General features: G+C 48.3%; 1 protein-coding gene across 4 annotated transcripts in view; it reads right to left on the bottom strand.

Annotated features, from left to right (window-relative positions):
* The window catches only part of LOC144762323 (uncharacterized), a 220,927-nt gene that overhangs the window by 84,103 nt on the left and 116,843 nt on the right, over positions 1 to 19,981 (bottom strand). Inside the window, exon 1 of one of the 4 annotated variants that reach the window (XM_078647488.1) lies at positions 18,354 to 18,368. The exons of 2 other annotated variants lie outside the window; for them this stretch is intronic. Coding sequence is in view for 1 of the 2 variants with exons in the window: in XM_078647485.1 (XP_078503611.1) it covers positions 10,462 to 10,503 (42 nt within the window). In the remaining variant the exon portion in view is untranslated. Of the gene's footprint in view, positions 1 to 10,461; positions 10,519 to 18,353; positions 18,369 to 19,981 lie in introns of those variants that run through there. One more of the 4 variants, XM_078647485.1, reaches the window with a different exon arrangement.

Raw genomic sequence — 19,981 nt, 5'->3', positions numbered from 1 at the left:
CCACTTGAATTGTTTCCCCCGACATTGGTAGATCTGGAACCACTGCCGATCTCAAAGTTGATCGAGTAGCTCCGGTATCTACTAAGAATGTTGTAGGACACCTTGCCACTTCAGCCTCAACAAACGGTCCTCTTTGATCCACCTCTAGAACTGCCCCGAGGGTACAGTCCTCCTCTCTACTTACACGTCGTCCAGTCAATGGATCAACGTAGTAACACTCCTCTTCGTCTATAAAAAGAGGCATTTGTCTATAGATCTTTCCCCCTGTCGAAATCTTTGGTGGCTGCGGGAACTGAGCTCGTGGAGCCGAAGTCCCCCCTTTGGCCACCTTACTCTTGGGCACTGTCACCCCTTGAACTGAAACTTCTTGAACTTCCTCCTCCTCTACTTCTAGTTCTCCGTTTTCAGGGTTATAGGGACACTCGCGTTTCCAATGTCCCACCTGGTGATACTGGTGACACTTTGTCGTTTTTTTCAATGTAGCAACGTCTATTCTAGGTCTCGGGTTTTCCTCGTTGTCCTTATTCTGACTATTTGATTTTCGTCCCATCGTCCCTGTTCCCTGTTGCTGCTGTCCACCCTTTCCAGCCGACTGCATCTGCACCATCATCAGTTTCTCCTTTAGTTTCTTTGCTTTGGAATCTATTTCATCACTGCAATACCTTGCGTATCTCAAAATTTCATCCAATGGTTTGTATTGCCAACAAATTAAATGTTGCTGAATCATCAAACAAATATCAGGTCTCAACCCCAAAACGAACTTCGATACAAACTGTCCTATATCTTTGGGATCCATTACATCTAATCCACTGTATTGTTTGAACGTTTTCAGCAATCGCTCATAAAACTCATGAACTGTCTCCTTGGGTTCCTGTCTTGTTCGGTCTATTTTTACCCAATCTATATCTTGTGGTGGCACCTTCTCCTTCAGCCATGTCATCACCTTTTCATATTTTAACATTACTCTTTCTGACGGTCCATTAGTACGAGCATCCCTTTCTGGTTCTGCAGTTGGCCATTCGACACTAACCTTGCATGCTATCCACAAGTCTCCTGGGACCACAATGTCGAATAAGGTGTTCAAATCAAACCACAATACCTTTGAAATCTTGACAAACCTCTCTACCTGCTTGTACCACTCTACGGGACTTTCCCTTAACTTCGGAAATGAGTTGGTAAATGCAGCCAAATCTCCCCTACTCCAGGGCACGTGTACATAACTTCCATTCGCTATTTCTCGCAAAGGGAATGCCTCCATCTGCAGTAGCCTTCCCCCCGGAGACATCACATTCGCGCTCCGCCTAACAGTTCCCTTTTTGGACCACCTCTCTTCCCATTTGTCCAGATCTCTCCATGCTCTTATTCCTGTGATCAGTTCCCTTATGTGTGTTTTTAATCCAGTTGTCCTCCTCTCTTCTAAGTCCTGATCTGAATAATGCAACCTATGGTTACCCTGCAATGCCTTTGTTCTGGACAAATCTACCATATACTTGTCTGCCAGTTCAGACAGTTTCTCATGAGTTGCTCTTGCCTTTCGAGTAATATCTTTTGCTATAAACAGCAGCTCATCTTGTTAGTACATGTCAATCCTTTCTAAAGGCAACGCACCATCTATTATCTCGTCCAGGTCAGATTTTAAGCTGGTCACATCGAGCCTTTTGGCTTTTATCACAGCTTTCAGTATGCTATCTCTAGAGAGCCCATTTACATCTCTCCCATCACAGCTCTGAGTCCTACGTCTGGGCTCAGGCGTGTTATGGGGAGTCCTCCCATGCTCCCATCTCTCCAGGTCCCATGCAGTTCCATCCTCTCTGGGTGTATAGTGAAACACTTCTCTATTTCCCATAGTCCCACATTTCCCATTCTGCCTGGCTTCTCTAGGTGCATGGTAAGACATTCCATTATTCCCCATGCCTTCGCAATTTGCCTGTGATCTCTGATCACTCGACGCATGGCAAGATCCTTCGCGGTTCCCCATGTTCCCACGATTCCAGTGCTGTACGTTATCATCGGGTGCGTGGAGAGTGCACTTAAATCTATCCCTGTACTCTTGTGTCCTTTGGTCTCCCTCACTTTGAATGAGACGAGACGTCTCTCCGCACTCCGTACTTCTACCTTTTCGCTCCTGCCCATTTCCACCGTCAATATGACGTGTAACTCCTCTACTCTCCTGACTTTTACCGTCCCACTCCTGACTGCTTTCGCTAGCCCCGCAGTGAGATAATGTCCCGTTGCCTCGACTTCCCCATTCAGCTTCTGCTCTTGACCTGTTGCTCGGTGCTTCTGTGGACCTATCCCATTCCTTCAAGTCAGCCCTCAACTCTTTATAGGATTTCGGCCGTGGTCCCCTCAGGTCCATCGGTCCTCTCTGACCCCCCTGTTCCGTTACGGGATCCACTGCTGAATCCAATGGGGTGCTCCACGTTATCGGTCCTGGCAATTGCCTCCAGGCATTTGTCGTGTTATTCCTTCTTTCCATCTCAACTCTTTCTCTGTCTAGCCGTACCTGTTCTTCCTCTCTCCCTTTCTCTGGGTGATAAACCGACACTATAGGACCTATGGTAACGGGTACTTGAAGAGCATCCGGCAATCCATAAGACTCAACCCTCTCTGTTGCTGGCATCTTCTGCACCACAACCCTTCCGACTACTCTCTGTACAGGACTATGTTGAGGTGTCTCCTCACCTTTGGTAGGTACCCAATTCGTTATAGGGAGTGGCCTATTCCCTTCTATGTCAACCCTATCTTCCCTTGGGAGCTCAGTACCTTCTATCTCCCTATTGTCCGGAGGCGGTCTATCTATCAACAACCTATTTATTAGGCCATCCTCCGACTCGCTCTCGTCATCCTCTTCTATGGGTCTCTTTTCTCCTATAACCTCTCTCACTGGGTACAACTTATCCACTTCAATCGTCTGTACCCTCCATTTCTTGGCTTCCACATCCCATTTGGCATCTTGCACTGCCCTTACTGATCGCCTTACTCTTTCTTGGCGTCTGTTCTGATTCCTGTCGTGCGCCGCCCTAATCCACGCATTAAGGGCCTCAAACTGTGTTGGTCTAGGCAAAGGTCTCAATGAGGACATAACTGCTTTCAGCTGATGCAACACTTCTAGTCTAAACGTTCCGTATTTCGGAAAAGTCAGTTCCTCATTCCCTTCTGTAATCTTACTCCAAGTATCAAGCCACAGTATAGTATGCAACCCAACATTCGTTGCCATATAGTGAGCTGGTGTACCCTCTGGCGGTGCCTCTTCCCCGTAATAAGATTCTCTTCTTTTTCTCTTAAAGATCGCTCTCAAACATTTAAAACACTTCATGTTCAAAATCTACAAAATTTCTATTTTCTCCGCGTTCGTTTACTTCCTGATGACAATCCCAGCGCGGTTCTCGCTAACCGGCCTATCACAGCGCGGCTTCACACCAACCGGCCTATCACAGCACGGCTTCACACCAACCGGCCTATCACAGCGCGGCTTCACACCAACCGGCCTATCACAGCGCGGCTCTCGCTGACGTCACTCGTCTCCCCTTCGCAGCAGTTCCCCTCCTTTCTCAGCTCGTCTCCCGGTCATGCATGCGTCCCATTCATACTCTGAAAAATGATTACTTCCGACCAAGCGATCACTTCCCTTGACTGTACGCCCACAGTCTAACTGTAATTGTCACCTTAACTGACGAAATGTCTTTCCGTGTACGTCCAGACAATCGCCTTAACTGATAGGTTTCTTACACACGGTAACTTTCGACCTGCGTCCGTTACCCACACACTCACTCTTGCGTTCCCCCTATCTCAGTCCTGCGGGCGATCAATGGTACCTCATGACCCCCTTTACACCCGAACCACTTAAGCTCTTCTCCGAACTTAAGATTTTCACCCAGGTTGCGCGCGCTCACAACCCTCTCACAATCACACTACAGTCATTCAACTCCGCATGACATTACAATACAGATACAACACAAAACACCGCAATCTGTCAACGCATGACCCTTGTTATACTCACTCTCGTCCGACCCTGCTGCTTTTCTCTCGCACCGTCAGCACCTTCTTCGGCAGGCGATTCTTCCGCTGCTCATCTCTCGATCTCTAGGGACCTTGGGGTAATCTTAACGTAGTCTAGATCACCTTCCTCTAGAAGGTAACCATCCGTCTCTGCTACCAACTGTTACGGCGGGATTTCTGATCTATTGCTATAGATCTAGATCCCAACTCAGGTCGACTGAACCGTTGATACCTGTCATAGAGTAAAAGGCAATCCACTACTAGGTCAATCAGTTAAGGACTTTCACCACTCTAAAGAACCACTTACTACGAATAAGTTTTAAAAGTTTATTATAAAGCCAAAGTTAACTGGAGATACAAACATCTCAAAATAAGGTTCAAAAGATATACTGGTATCAATACAAACATACATTTTCTAAATGCTCTTAGTCGGCAGAAGAATATCACCAAAACCAATTCAAAAATCATCAGAGTTGCAAGAATAGACACAAGCTGTAACTTGTGAGTCATTTACAGAAAGGAAGAAATTCCAGAATAGACTGTCCCTACACTAGACTAAGTGACATCCCTACTTAGTAAAATCTTAACCTAAAAAGGTGTCAGCCGTGGTGACTTCCAAAGAAGATCACTCACTTCCCTTAGTCTTCGTTGTGAATCGGTGTCTTGCAGTTATCCTATCTGCCTACCCATCCGCTCTCTTAGGTTCCTCAGACCCTCTGCTCTAACTCCACCCAGGGGTGCTGTCCCTAATACAAAAATCAGATTTACAATAGAAACGCCCTTTAGAGACGCCCCTCACGTGGTGTCGGTTCTGGCATTTTCCATGCTGATACTCCTCTGGGCCCATCGTTAGCGTTGACCTTGCTTCTCAGGCTCTTCTCCGGCAGGACGGTACCCCCCAGGAAATTCCTGAAGCCTCCTCCAGGCCTGTGCCTGACTCCCTGAACAAAACTCTATTCATCACTCTCTTGATTGGAACCTCCTCGCACCTGCAAACAGACACTTGTACAGTGGGCCCCAAATTCCGGCCTCCACCGTATCTTCTAAGTCGTAAACCTTCGAGCAGGCTCCGCAATTTATGCTTAACATGACCTTCCTTTAACTAACACATGCAGATCAAAAGAAATGACCTTATCTATTCAGGCCTATTAGAATTACATGAAACGGGCCTGTGCACTCTGTAAACCTTTAATTTCTTAGTCTAAACAGTATTCTAACTTATTACACACAATGGTTATATGAAACACTTCTATAAAACATATTTCAGTTCTATGATCAATAATACTTTGAATTACAACAACATTAAAAAACCATATCATGTGAGAGTGTAACAGCACCTTTCATTCTCTGTGAATTGCCATGTGGCCTACACATTTCTACGTTTAGCAGTATTACATTCTCCTCTACAACAGCCACATAACATGGGATTTCAACATCATTCTAACATCTCTACACACTTCTACATTAGCTTTTCACACTGATATATGCATTCTATTTTAATTAAACACTCTTATGTATTTTCACTCTATAAATTCGACACTCTTATGTAATCTTTACTAAACTGATGCAACGTGCTTGTAAATATGGTGCACTTCTATTTTTTTTTCTCGATTTGCGCTCTCTCAGAGGTAAACAGTGGAGTGGGGCAAAGGCCTCTGCAAGGTACAGCGGCAGCGTCAGGGAGCGCGATCTCCAGTGGAAGTGGTGAGGCGGACGCAGATTCATGGCAAGCCCCGGGCAGCCCTCCAAACCGTGACATCCCAGCCCCGGCGAATCCCAACGTAGTAGAGAAAATGGCGGCGCAATCCACGTCGCTCACGCAGATGGTACCGTTCCTTCCGTCCAGAGGTGAGCCTGCGATGCCCTGGGAAGACTGGAAAAGGTATTTCCAGAACTATTTGTAGGCGCTAGAAGAGGAAAGCGGCGCAGCGTATTCAAGCAAGCGAAGGTTGAAAATCCTGTTACACAACTTGGGCCCGGAAGGGATTCGAGTGTTCGACACCATTGTGAAAGAGCAAAGAGATAACGATGATGATGATGTCTTCTGCCACGCTATTTCAGACCTGGATGCGCACTACAGACCAGTGGTGTGCGTGGCTATTGACAGGCACAGTTTCTTCCACAGGAAGCAAGGAGGAGGTGAGACAGTGGATGAATATGTTGCAGCTCTTCAAAAACTGGCCCTCACATGCAAATTTGGTCCCCTCCACGACGAGCTAATTCGAGATCAAATCATCATGCACACGACGAGCACGCATGTCCAAGAAAAGTTGTGGGTGAATGGCGATGCGACCTTGAAAGAGGTTTGGGCCATGGTAAAGAAAGCGGAGATGTCAAAAAGATGCGCACAAGCAGCAAGAAAAGACACGGGGAGCGCACAGACGGTCTGCAGAGTCATGGCGACCCATAGAGGTGAGAAGACCAAGCAGAAAGACACAACGAAGAGTCAAGACTATAAGAGGGGCCCACAACCGCACGGAGGAACGGCCCAGAAAGCAGGCAGAGGTGGTAAGCCCTGTTGTTACCGGTGTGGAAGCATGACACATCTGGGGAATGACAAGGCATGTCCTGCGTTCAGGGCAAAATGCGCATACTGCAGTACCTTCGGACACTACGAGAAGGTGTGCCGTCGCAAGCCTAGAGGGGCCACGGTCAGGTATGTGGACCAGGAGCAGCAAGAAGAAGAGGCGAGCCGATCGGATGAAGATGACCTGCAAGAGTTTCTATACATTGACGCCCAAATATTGGATGTGGGATGTACAGAGTCGAACAAACCAAGGTTAGACATGCAGATAGGAGAAGTGCCCATAGAAATGATAGCGGACAGCGGAGCACCAATCACCATAATACTAAGGCATGTGTGGGACAGGGAATTCGCTACGAAAGTACAGGAAGGACTACGCCCAATGGATCTACGACCGGTCACGTACACGGGGCAGAGGATACCAATGTTAGGATACTGCCCTTTGCTGTTTGAGTTCAGGGGTCGACAAGCAATGTGCAAGCTGTACGTCGCTGAGAAAGGACCGTCTGTGCTCAGTTGGAAGGACCAGGGAGCGTTAGGAATACAACTCAATCCCGGAGGGGTAGAGAAGATTTTGCTGATGGACATGGAACAAAACTGCGACAATGAAGCATGGCGCAGGGAGTACCCCAAGGTATTCGGGGGACAAATTGGAGAACTTGTCAAATACCAACACCTCATCAAGTTGAAGGAGGGAGCGAAACCGGTAGTGCACAAAGTGAGGAACATTCCACTCAGAAGTAGGGAAGCGGTCCAAGCGGAACTGGACAGACTGGAAAAAAGTGGGGTGATACAAGCCATAGAAAGCTCAGAGTGGCTTTCGCCCTTGGTGGTGGCCCAGAAGCCTAATGGGAAGGTGAGACTATGCATCGACCTCAGGGAATTGAACAAAAACATCTTGGTGGACAAATTCCCCCTTCCCCGCATCAACGAGATGTTAGCGAAAACGAAAGGCATCAAGTGGTTTTCCACGTTGGATTTATCTTCGGCCTACCACCAGGTGAAACTACATCCCTCGTGCAGTCGCCTCACGTCCTTTATCACCCCTTTCGGGTGCTACAAGTTTGTGAGAATGCCATTCGGGTTGGCATCCGCAGCTGCCGTGTTCCAAAACCTCATGCATAGACTCTTCAGGAAAATGAGTGGTGTCCAGTTCTTCCAGGATGACATCCTCATCATGGGAGCATCCAAACAGGAACATAATGAGAAGCTGCATCAAGTACTACGCACCTTGCAGGCAAATGGACTGACGGCGGAGTGGTCAAAGTGCAAACTTGGGGTGCCATCAGTAACGTACCTTGGGCATGAAGTGAGTGAGAGAGTAATAGAGCCAAAGAGGGCCAACATGCAAGCAATCTTGGACGTGCCAGCCCCAGAGAAAAAGGAGGATGTCAGATCGTTCCTGGGGATGGCAGAGTATTACAGCAAATTCATTGCCAACTTTGCCACGAAAACCCACTGCATGTGCCAACTTCTGAAGGAGAGAAATGGTTTCCAATGGAACGAGGAAGAACAGGGAGAATTTGTCAAACTGAAGCAGGAACTCGGCACGGCGATACCGCTGACCGGGTTTGATCCGGATGCGGTCTCAGTCCTCACCACCGACGCAAGTGAAAAAGGCCTGGGGGCGGTACTGATGCAGAGATCGGAGAGGGGTGAGATGTCTACCATCAGCTTCGCCTCGAGGTCCTTGGCGCCGAACGAAGAAAAGTTCAGTGTCATTGAAAAGGAGATGCTAGCAGTAGTGTGGGGAATGGAGAGTTTCCGGCAGTATCTGTGGGGAGAAAAATTCCTAGTAAGAACAGACCACAAGCCTCTAGTAAAAGTATTGACATCATGTGGACATGCTCACACCACTCCCAGAATAGCCAAAATGACACTGAGACTCTTGGACTTCGTATATGATGTGGAGCACATACCAGGGCCACAAAATAAGGTTGCTGACTTCCAGAGTCGGGCAGCAGCAAAGGAAGGTGCCGACGGGCAAGGAACCCCGAACTGGGATGGTTATGTGGTTGCCACCATTCAAGACATGGAAGGAGTAATAAGTGCCCAAGAGTGGGAGGAGGCGTACAAATTGGACGAAGATCTGGAAGCAATCAAGGGATACGTCGTCCATGGATGGCCTGAGAAGAGACATCTCAAAGAAACGTTAAGAAGGTATTTGGAAGTGCGGGACGAGATGTCACTGGGAGAGAATCCCATGTTCCTGTTAAGAGGTGACAAAGTGGTGCCCCCCCAAGGGGTGATAGATCATTTATTGGCATTACTGCATGAGGGACATCAGGGTATTACAAAGACTAAGGCCCTGGCTAGGCAAATGTACTGGTGGCCAGCCATTGACTCCCAAGTGGAGAGGTATGTAAGACAATGCGAGTCGTGCTCCAAGGCAGACAAATCTCAGTGTGTGATGCGACCTCAATTGGGACGATTCCCCATACCAGAAGGACCCTGGGAGATGGTGTCCGTGGACATCATGGGACCCATTCTAAACATGGAAGGACTACAAAAATATGTGGTAGTGTTGATCGACAAGTACTCCAAGTGGCCAGAGATTGATGTGAAGGAAACTATGGACACGGAGGCTGTGATATCCTTCTTAAGGAATGCGTTTCTCAGGGAAGGAATTCCTAAGGTGATTATTTGTGACAATGGACCCCAATTTACGTCGGCGAAATGGGAAGCATTTGTGTCAAAAAATGGCATAGAGGTCAAACACACGCCCATATATCATCCCTCAGGGAATGGACAAGTTGAACGTTTCAACAGGGTAATTATGGGTACCATTCAGGCTGCCATAAGCGATGGATTGGACTGGGAAAAGGAGTTGCCAAAAATGTTATGGGCCTACCGGATCACACCTGGGAGCACCGGGTACAGCCCATTCAAAGTGCTAAGAGGAAGAGAACCCTTCACAAAGGACAATGCTGTGTGGAGGAAGATTGTTGTACAGAGCAAATGGTCTCCAGCGGTGGTCAAGAGAAACCTGGAAAGAGCGCAGGAAACATACACTGAACATTTCAACAAAAAACACGGTGTCCATGAAGTGACATTATCTAGAGGCAATTGGGTGAGAGTGAAAGTAGCCACGCTCAAAAGAAAGGGAGAAAGCAAGTTCACCCCACCCCTACAAGTTATAGAACCATACGCCAGATCTGCATTGCTTAGTGATGGTAAAGTGTGGTCGCAGGACAGGAGGGCTAAGTGTAGCAAGATCTTGAATTGGGGAAATGATGGAGACGAGAAAACAGAGAATGTGGAGACGAGTGAGGAAGGAAGTGATGGACAGATACACGAGCAAGTAGAAGAAGGCATGCAGCAAGTGGAAGAAGGAATGGGAAGTGAGCATGAGGAGGTCAGAGGACTTAAGGAGGAAAAAGAGGAAGAGAGAGGAGATGAAGGAACTCGAGGGATCAGCGTGAAGACAAGGACTGTGGGACGTACGTCGGAAGTACAAGGCAGAGCACAAGGTGAAGGAGTGAAGACGACGAGAGCAGGTAGAAGTGTGAGGATCCCCGAGAGGTTCAAGGACTTTGAGATGGACTGACAGTAAGATGTAATTGTTAGTTAATGTTGCATAAAGGAGGGAGATATGTGGTGACGGTCTAGTCCTTTACTAGCCGGAACCGGAAGGGGCGCTAGCGGAAGGCGGCCATGTCATTAGGCGCCGACCACAGCAAAGCGCAGCGGTGTTCCCGGCGCTCCGGGTGTAATAAAGAAGTTTTCCCCCACCAACCACCAAGTAGTCCTCATTATTAAGGGCCCCCACATGCTAGTTTCAGAAGGAGCCTTTTATTTTTTGTCAAGACTATAGATTTGTCTGACTTTCTTCAGATTTTTTCAGGTGCAGAATGAATCGTTTAGGAGGTGAAACCCAGCACCCTGAGCAGTAACAACCTGTACGTTTTTGAGAGCTATGTGGTGTTCTGAAATACCTGCTTTGCAATGGCTGCTAGGGTGACTGACATCGCTGCCATACTGGTCAACCTCTTGACTCAAAAAGGCGGGTGAAGTTATGCTGGTAGGAGGGTGGCCCTATTAAGAAAAATGGAGAATAAACATATTTTTGGAGGGTGATAAAGGTTTGGAAACCGGGGTACCTCATTAAAGTCTGTCGGGTAAAAAGAGGTTAACCCTCACAAAGTGAGGATTAGTTAACAACTATTCATTGCACAGTGACACTGGAACAATTTTGTGACTGGGTACTACCAGCATCTACAGCTTACGAAAATTACAGGGGCTCTAAAAAATCCTAGCGTTACTAAAGGAGCAAATCTAGCAATAAGCATAAACTTAAAGTGAGATTGTGGGTTGGTGGGATGGAAGGTAGTGAATAAGATTGTAGTCTGAGACATTTTTATCACAAATGTGGTTCCATAAAGCATTATGATTAAATGTTCTCAAGTACATGAATACATTCTGTCAATTTTTATTATAAAATAAGATATTAAAAAAACCGATATAAAGTGACAGTGATTTTGGCCATGTGAGCACAAAAGCGTAACCTAAATGCGTATTGGTTTGTTTTCTTACCCTACTTTTGAAACTTGCCTGCCACAACTTTCCACAATGAGCCTATTTTTAAAATGTGGAAACTTTAATAAGGAACAGTTTTTTACATTGGTGCCTTACACATGCCTTCGTCTTTCATCCTATATAAGACAAGATCACAAGAGTAATTTTGTTAGCAAATACCATCTCTTTGAATCCACATATTATAAACTTGTATATACAAGGCAAGCAAATGACCAGTGGTTTGTTAAAAGTTGCTTTCTGGGCTCTTCTCAATTATCATTGACTATTCACTGAATTTGAAATAAACATATTGACGTGTGAAAAGAAAGGTGATTGAAAGGCCTCATTGTTTTCCATTATTTTCCTAAACTGTTTCCAGGTCTAGGGGTGCTGCAAAACATGTGGCACTCCTTTTTCCAGCACAACAATCACAGAATGGCATGGATATGTTTGCTGATGAGATGTGTACACAAGAAGATTGGTCACCGTGCACAAAGGTTGCTCATTTATGTCATGGCATTTACAGAGCTCTCAAGTTTTGAAAACTCAGGCATAAGAACTTATTAGCGACCTTTGACCCTTTTACTGGCAGGTCGCTCCCCACTCCGCACAGCACCGCCTGTGTCCTGAGCCCCAGCTGCCGCTGCTGACGGAGTTCGAAGCCCTCCTCCACCCGCAGGCTACCACCTGCACCTCCCCTGGTGGCCAGTGGTAGGCCGTAGGTTCTGCTCTTTTGAACTGTAATTGTATTGTAATTTGGTTTTATTGTTTTCATTCTTCCTCTCCCTCTCGTACCATTACTGTGCCCTCTGCCCTTTTGCCTTCTGTATCCTTCGCCGTTCCTCCCTCCCGTTTTTCCTGTCGCTGCATCCCCTGCGGCCCCATTCGCCCATTCGTCCGCTCCCACCTCCAACCTGCTCCTCCCTCCCACCTCCCCTTCTTATGGCAGCCGCACAGCGGGCGTGCCGCTGGCAAGCCCGTCCTCACCCAGCGCCAGAACCCCTGGCCCCCGCGAACACCACAACGCCCGTCTCCGCTACGATGCCAGCACCCTCCTCGCACTCAACACCGGACGATCACACGCCTGCCTCCTGGCCGCCCCAAAGCGAACCCAAGGACCCTTCTCCTGCCGGAGCTGCAGCTTCACCAGCCTCCGAGCCACCAAACCACCCACGAGAAAGAACGCAACCACCTCAGATGCATTCTACTCAACACCCGCTCCGCCAGGAAACACTCCATCGAACTTTGGGACCTACTCAACTCCACCTCCCCAGACGTCGCCTTCCTGAACCCCTCCTTGGCACCCGACATAGCCATAGCCATCCCTGACGGCTGCAACATCACCCGCAGGGACTGCACCAACGGAACAGGAGAAGGAATCGCCATCGTCCACAGGAACACCCTCAGAGTCTCGATCAGCACCAACAACACCCTCAGCACCGCCGAACACTTGCACTTCCAGATCCACATTGATTCCAACACCACCCTCAGAGGAACCCTCATCTACAGACCCCCCGGACCATGGCCACAGTTCAGCGATGCCATCGCCGACTTCGTCAGCGCGCACGCCCTCTCCTCCACAGACTGCATCCTCCTCGGGGACCTGAACTTCCACCTCGAGAACAACAACAACACCAACTCCACCACCTTGATTGACAACCTCGGACTCGGGCAGCTCATCACAACACCCACCCACTCTGCCGGCCACACGCTTGACACCATCTTCTCCACAAGCTCCCACGTCTCCTTCAGCCACACCACCAAACTCCACTGGACGACCATCGCTGCATCCATTTCACCTTCGGGAAACCCACCGCACTCAACAGATCCCTCGCCAATGCTGGAGCACAGTCACCGAAGACCAGCTAAACACCACCCTCGCCTGAAGCCCACCAGTCGACGACCCCGACACTGCCGCCCGCAACCTGAGACAGTGGATCGACGACTGCGCCAACACCCTCGCCCCGCTCAAGAAACCCTCCAACAGCCAAACCAACAAGAAATCCAATTGGTTCACCACGGACCTCCAGGCATCCAAGCAAATCTGCCGAAAACTAGAGAAGAAAGGGCACTGCGAACACACACCGGACAGCTTCGCAGCCCACAAGAACGCCATCTGCAGACACCATCACCTCATCAGATCCGCCAAAAGGGCCTCCTTCAAAGACCACCTAGACAACAATGCACACAACAGCAAAGAGCTCTTCAACATCGTGAAGGAGCTCTCCAACACCAACGACATCCCACCTTCGCAAGACCTGTGCGATGCCCTCGCCACCTACTTCCATCGCAAGATCGCAGACATCCATGACAGCTTCAACACGCTGACCACCCCGACAATCACAGAGACCTCACGACCACCACCCTCACCGATCCCCTGCTCACCTGGACCAACATAAACAACGACGACACCATCAAAATCATGAACACCATCCACTCCGGCTCTCCGTCAGACCATTGCCCACACAACATCTTCAACAAAGCCAGCTCTACCATTGCACCCCCTCTCCGCAAGACCATCAACATCTCCTTCAAAACCGCGACCTTCCCAGAAAGCTGGAAGCACGCCGAGATCAGCGCCTTACTCGAAAAACCCAAGGCGGATCCCAAGGACCTCAACAACGTCCGACTCATCTCCCTGCTCCTGGGTGTGGCTCAGGGGTTAGAGGCGGCAGACCCGGAAGCTGAGATCGGTCCTGGACCAGGGTTCAATTCCCCGCCTCGGCGGTTCTTGGGCTCAAAAATTCCATGGACTCGATAATTCTCGTTCTGGTGCCTGCTCGACTCACGGGTTCACACTCTGCGACTCTGGGCAATAGCTTGCTTAATCTCCACTACGGCCCCTCGCGGCGGGATGCCTGGCTTTCACCTTGTGGATACCCTGCTGGGGTTATCTCACAGGGGAATACCAGGACGGGTTCCCAAGGCAAGCGCCTTGATGCCTTCGGGTGATACGTGCGCTATATAAATCGCAATACATTTACATTTACATTTGTTCCCAGCGAAGGTCATCGAGAAGACCGTCAACAGACAACTGACCCGCTATCTCGAGGAGAACAGCATCCTGGACCCGTCCCAGTCCGGGTTCAACAGCAACCACAGCACCGAAACTGCCCTCATCGTTGCCACTGATGACATAAGGATCCTATTGGACAACGGCAAAACCGCAGCCCTCATCCTCCTGGACCTGTCAGCAGCCTTTAACACTGTCTGCCACCGCACCCTACGCACACGCCTCCACAACACTGGGATCCGAGACAAAGCACTGGACTGGACACCTCCTTCCTCTCCAGCAGAACCCAGCGCGTCCGCCTCCCCCCCTTTCCGATTCGAAGCTGTACCCCAAGGATCATCCCTCAACCCGACATTGTTCAACATCTACATGGCACCACTCGCTCACGTCGCCCGACTGCACAACCTCAACCTCATCTCCTACGCCGACGACACCCAGCTGATCCTCTCCCTCACCAAATACCCCCTCACCGCCAAAACCAACCTACACGAAGGAATGAAAGCCGTCACCGAGTGGATGAAGATTAGCTGCCTGAAGCTGAACTCAGACAAGACGGAAGTCCTTATCCTCAGCTCCACTCCCTCGGCGTGGGACGACTCCTAGTGGCCGACTACTGGGAGCAGCACCAACACGCACGCAACGTAGGGTTCATCCTCGACTCAACACTCTCCATGACCAAGCAAGTCAACGCCGTCTCGTTCTCCTGCTTCAACACCCTCCGCATGCTCCACAACATCTACCGGTGGATCCCCACTAAAACAAGAACGTTCACCCAGGCCCTCGTCAGCAGCAGGCTAGACTACGGTAACGCCCTCTACGCAGGAGCCTTGGCCAAACTCTGAAGACGACTACAACGCATACAGAATGCCTCCGCACGCTTGATCCTCGACATCCCTCGCCGCGGCCACATCACGCCCCACCTAAAAGACCTGCACTGGCTTCCCGTCAACAAGAGGATCACCTTCAAGCTCCTCACCCACGCACACAAAGCACTCCAGAACACTAAACCGACATACCTCAACAGACGACTTACCTTCTACACCCCGAGCCGCCGACCTCACCCTCGCCATCGTCCCCCGCATCCGAAGAGCGAACACAGGTGACAGATCGTTCTCCTACCTTGCCGCCAAAACCTGGAACACCCTCCCCATCCTCCTACGGCAGACCCAGGACCTACCCACCTTCAGGAGGCTACTCAATACCTGTCTATTCGAGCAGTAGCACCACCCCTCCCCTCAGAGCCTTGAGACCCTCACGGGTGAGGAGTGCGCTTTACAAATGTTATGATTGATTCATTGATTAGCATATTTGATGGCATTAATGTCACACAATCTATGACATTAAATACAACAGGTAAAATTACAATAGTGAACTGATAAAAAAAACTAATACCAAACCCTCACTAAAGTAATCTTGTAGTATAAAAAAGTAGGGAAACAATACTGCATTATCAAATGCAGCTTCTGTCATCAACTAACCAGGTCTGTAGGAGAACTCCCATTGCCAGACCCCTAAGATATTGACACATGACTGGATTGATTTTGTGGCATAAAAATGCAACATTTTGCGGCACAGAATATACTTTTTGTGATATCTTTGCATGTTTATAGGCTCTCTCACATTACACAATTACACCTATTGCCTATGGTTCCAATTGGACTCCATGTCACCAGGGCATCAAGTATCCAGTCCTGGGTATTATTTTAACACTTAGCAGGTTTGTTAGGCCATTTCATTGAAGTGGACCAAGACTACAATTACCACAATGCAGTGTTTTCTTGCCCTAAAGGATAGAGCCGAAATATGCGATTCACAAATGACTCATAGCCACCTACTAATTCATATCCTATACATTACTAAACACATACCAGAGCTCTTAAATTTCACAGACGCAGATCTTGTAGGTTTGATTTTATAGTGGGCTAACTGGGGCTACAAGACCCACAATCAAATTAAAATACCTAGACTTGATCAGCTATTGTGGTATTGAACTAGCAAACTTGAGAGCTCTGCACATGTACAGCTTTAGTCCTGACCCGGCCACTTTGTTACCTTCCCCACACATGCCTGCCCCAACAAGCAAATTTGCCCACCCATCTACAAGCTACGCTGCCTATACCCCATTCCAGATAGAAACAAACCTAATATCCTGCCCCGCCTATCACCCTAAATAATCCCCAAACAAAAAACCCTATGATACATAACATGCATGTCATCTCACTTTCTCTCTCCTATAAATAGGGTTACCAGAGGATTCTTTGTCACCAATCACGCAATGCTACAGCCCAAGGTTTTACTTTTGCAAATCCAGTGCAAAGTGAAAAAGTACTACAGCTCCCAAAACGCCTTAAATTGTTAACCCATAACCTAGGGCTGGAGCACTTGGTGACTATTAATCAATCAGGAGGTTTATATAGTGCACTACTCACCCGTGAGTGTCTCAAGGCGCTGGGGGGGAGGGGTTGGGGTGGAACGGCTCCAGATCAGTCGAAGAGCCAGGTCTTGAGGTTCTTCCTGAACATGTGCAGGGTCGGGGAGCATCTAATGTTCACAGGGAGCTTGTTCCAGGTTTGGGCTGCGATGTAGGAGAAAGCTCTCCCGCCCGTTCTGTTTCTGCGGATGTGGGGGGACCTCTGCCAGGGCGAGGTCGGCAGAGCGGAGGTTCCTCTAGGGTACGTGGAAGGATACTCTCTCTTTGAGGTATTTGGGTCTGATGTTGTGGAGGGATTCGTAGGCGTGGGTGAGGAGTTTGAATGTGACCCTCTTCTCGATGGGGAGCCAGTGGAGGTGTTGGGTCATGTGCTCATAGCGCGGTGTCCCAAGGACGAGTCTGGCTGCTGCGTTTTGGATGGTCTGGAGTCTGTGCAGAAGAGTTTTGTTGATTTCGGCGTAGAGGGCGTTGCCGTACTCCAGTCTGCTGGTAATGAGTGCGTGGCTAACGGTCCTTCTGCAGTCTAGGGGGGGGGGGGGATCCATTTGAAAGTCTTACGGAGGATGCAAAGGCAGTTGAAACTAGTGGAGGCGATGGCGTTGATCTGGTGGTTCATGGAGAGGGAGGAGCCAAGGTTGATGCCGTGGTCTGTAGGGGTGGGCCCCCGAGGGCCTCCAAGGCGGAGGTGCAGGGCCCGAGGATGAGGACCTTGGTCTTCTCTGAGTTTCGCTTCAGGCAGCTGTCCTTCATCCAGGCTGCCACGTTCTTCATACCTTCCTGGAAACAAGAGTCTGGTGTCTTCGGGATTCTTCGTGAGCGAGAGGATGAGCTCATGACAGGATACGCCATTGTATCCTACGTCGGCGTATGATACGATGCTGAGCCCATGCTGTCTGACTATGGCGGCGAGGGGGGCCGTGTAGATGTTGAAGAGCGTGGGGCTGAGTGATGATCCCTGGGGTACTCCGCAGTTGATTTCCGTGGGTTTGGAGAGGAGTCGGATCCTCTGGGTTCTGCCGGAGAGGAAGGATCCAGTCGAGGACGGCTCCTTGTATTCCCGCGTCGTACAGTCTGGCCGCGAGGGTGCGATGTGAAACGGTGTTGAAGGCTACGGAAAGATCTAGAAGAATGAGGGCCGCGGTGTGTCCCTGGTCAAGTAGTGCGGATGTCATCAGTGGCGGCGAGGAGGGCGGTCTCGGTGCTGTGGTTGTTGCGGACTATGTATTAAAAAAACAAAACACACTAAAGCCCTCGGGTCTGTCAAGAGAAAAAAGAAGAAAAAGAGGCTGACTAAGAAGAAGGCATCCCTTTAAAGGACGGGTTTCCCTCACCCACTAGAGGTGGCATGCTTCATTATTGGGAGTCCTGCTCGCACCATGAAGCCTAGTCATGGTACGGGCTACACCCCCTCGCTGCGAGGTAGGAGCTCAGGGATGTTTTTGTTTTCAGAGGGCTTCTCTCTAAAGTGTTGTGAGAGGTGCAGTACAAGTGATAAAGTGAATTAAACTAACTACAAGGTTTACCATATCCTTTTATTCTGGCTGCCTTGTGCTAGGATTAAAAACAGCAAGGAAAACAAAATGTACAACAAGTCCCATTAGATCGAATCGTACTCAATTTAGATCAACATGTTTCAGCTTGTGACCTAGAAAGTGTTGTGGCTTTCTTCAGGATCTTTGAGTAAGCTACTGCCGTAAATGTGGTGTTTGAAAATTGTGAGAAAAAAAGGTAACATTGGCAATGGCACGGGAATCCCAAATAACACCTACAAAAAGGCCAATCACAGCCAGTGTAACATAGTTCATAGTGGTACCTTTGACACCATGGAACTATGTTGTGAGACTATGTTTTGAATGGAAGGCACTCACCTGCAAATGTCAGGCACAGTGCTCCAGATGTCCTTAGCAAGAATGCTTAAGGTGCATGTGCTTCTCCAACCTGTATTATAAAATTTGAGGTGTTAATCATATCTAGGTTCAAAAATAATAATTCTTATATGAAGCAACATGCAAGAAGAAATGTGGAGACCATATCAACTCCTATGTGTTTAAACACAACCCAGATAGAAAGAAACGGCCTTTCCACTCTGTAATTGTTACCACAGATGGAAGGATATGCCCAAATGTGTCTGAAATGAAGGGGTTAGTCTACATAAGCTTTGTACACTTGTTTTCAAGACAATAAATGACATGGCCCTTGACTACCTCTTAGACATACCTTACCTGGAGCCCAACATCAACGCACATGACCTACTGGTTACTCCCAAATCACTCTGAGCTGCCTTCCAGCTATAGTCTTTCCACCTTTTTGGCCTGCTACATTGAAACTCCCTACCTCTACGTCTTTCACAAAAAGCCCCCTCTCCACAAGTTTAAAACTGCATTGAAGGGTTATCTTTTGCAGCGTGAATGATGCAAGTGAATTTTAGTCTGCTCTGGTGTACATTTATTTTATTGTGCACATAAGTAATTATAGATATGTTAGCCTAGATGGGCCTATGTAATCTGCATTACTATCCATACAATGTGTAAATGTATCCAGATTAACAATTGCTGTTTGTATTATATGTTAACTACGTCACTCCCACAGTCTTTGGTTCATGCAGATAAAGTCAGTTTGTATGACAGGTATTTATATCAGTATACAATTCCTTGTTTGTTGTTCAGACAGGATAGTAGGTGCCAATTGCCACTGGGGACAGCCAGTTAAATTAAGCCAAAACACCGTGATAGGATCACATTAACTTGTTCTAGATATGAGCTGGGCAGCAGAGTGAAGGACAGCGTTTAGTGGCAAGATGGAACTTACAGAGGCTAGTGAATAAAGCATTACTTTGGTTCAGTCTTGATATGACTGTGGCCGAACTTCACAACAAATATGGTTAGGAATTGTCTGAAACATCATAGTGCTTTAAATGGAAAAAAATAAGTGCAGGTACTCACCAAAAGGAGCAGTGGGCGGAGTTTAGGGCGGGGCTAAGGGGGAACAAGGGGCGGGGTTAGCTTTTTGACCGTGCCATGGTTGTATGCACGAAATCTGCATGCATTTTATCAACCGCCTAAGGATTACGTGCTGCTTCAGCCTGCCTTAAATCGAACCGGTCGCCTACAGCCCACTGAGCCATCTGTCCAGTACTGGTACTCTTTTGTAACATGCACATGTCACTTTTCTCTTGTAACATACTGTTTGCTACCTCTTACATTTTGTTTGCTTTAGATACTTGCGCAAGTGCCACCATTGCTTCATGTAAAGTTTGTTCTTGTGCTGTAGTGTCTGCCATTTATTGCAGTACTATACCTCTACTTGTACTGTGTATGCTTTTGTAACCTGCACACATATCACTTTTTTCTCCTGTAATGTATCGTTTGCTACCTCTTGTATTTTATTTGCTCACAATTGTCATTTTTGCCTCATGTTTCTTAACGTTTGCTTTTGTAATTTTTTCACTTGTAATTTTCTCCTCATGTATCATTACTGTTCCTATTGTAAAGCGCTC

Source organism: Lissotriton helveticus, chromosome 6, assembly GCF_964261635.1.
Source record: "Lissotriton helveticus chromosome 6, aLisHel1.1, whole genome shotgun sequence".
Lineage (NCBI taxonomy): Eukaryota > Metazoa > Chordata > Amphibia > Caudata > Salamandridae > Lissotriton > Lissotriton helveticus.
Note: the sequence above shows the minus strand (reverse complement) of the source record. Positions and strands in the feature narration are given on the sequence as shown.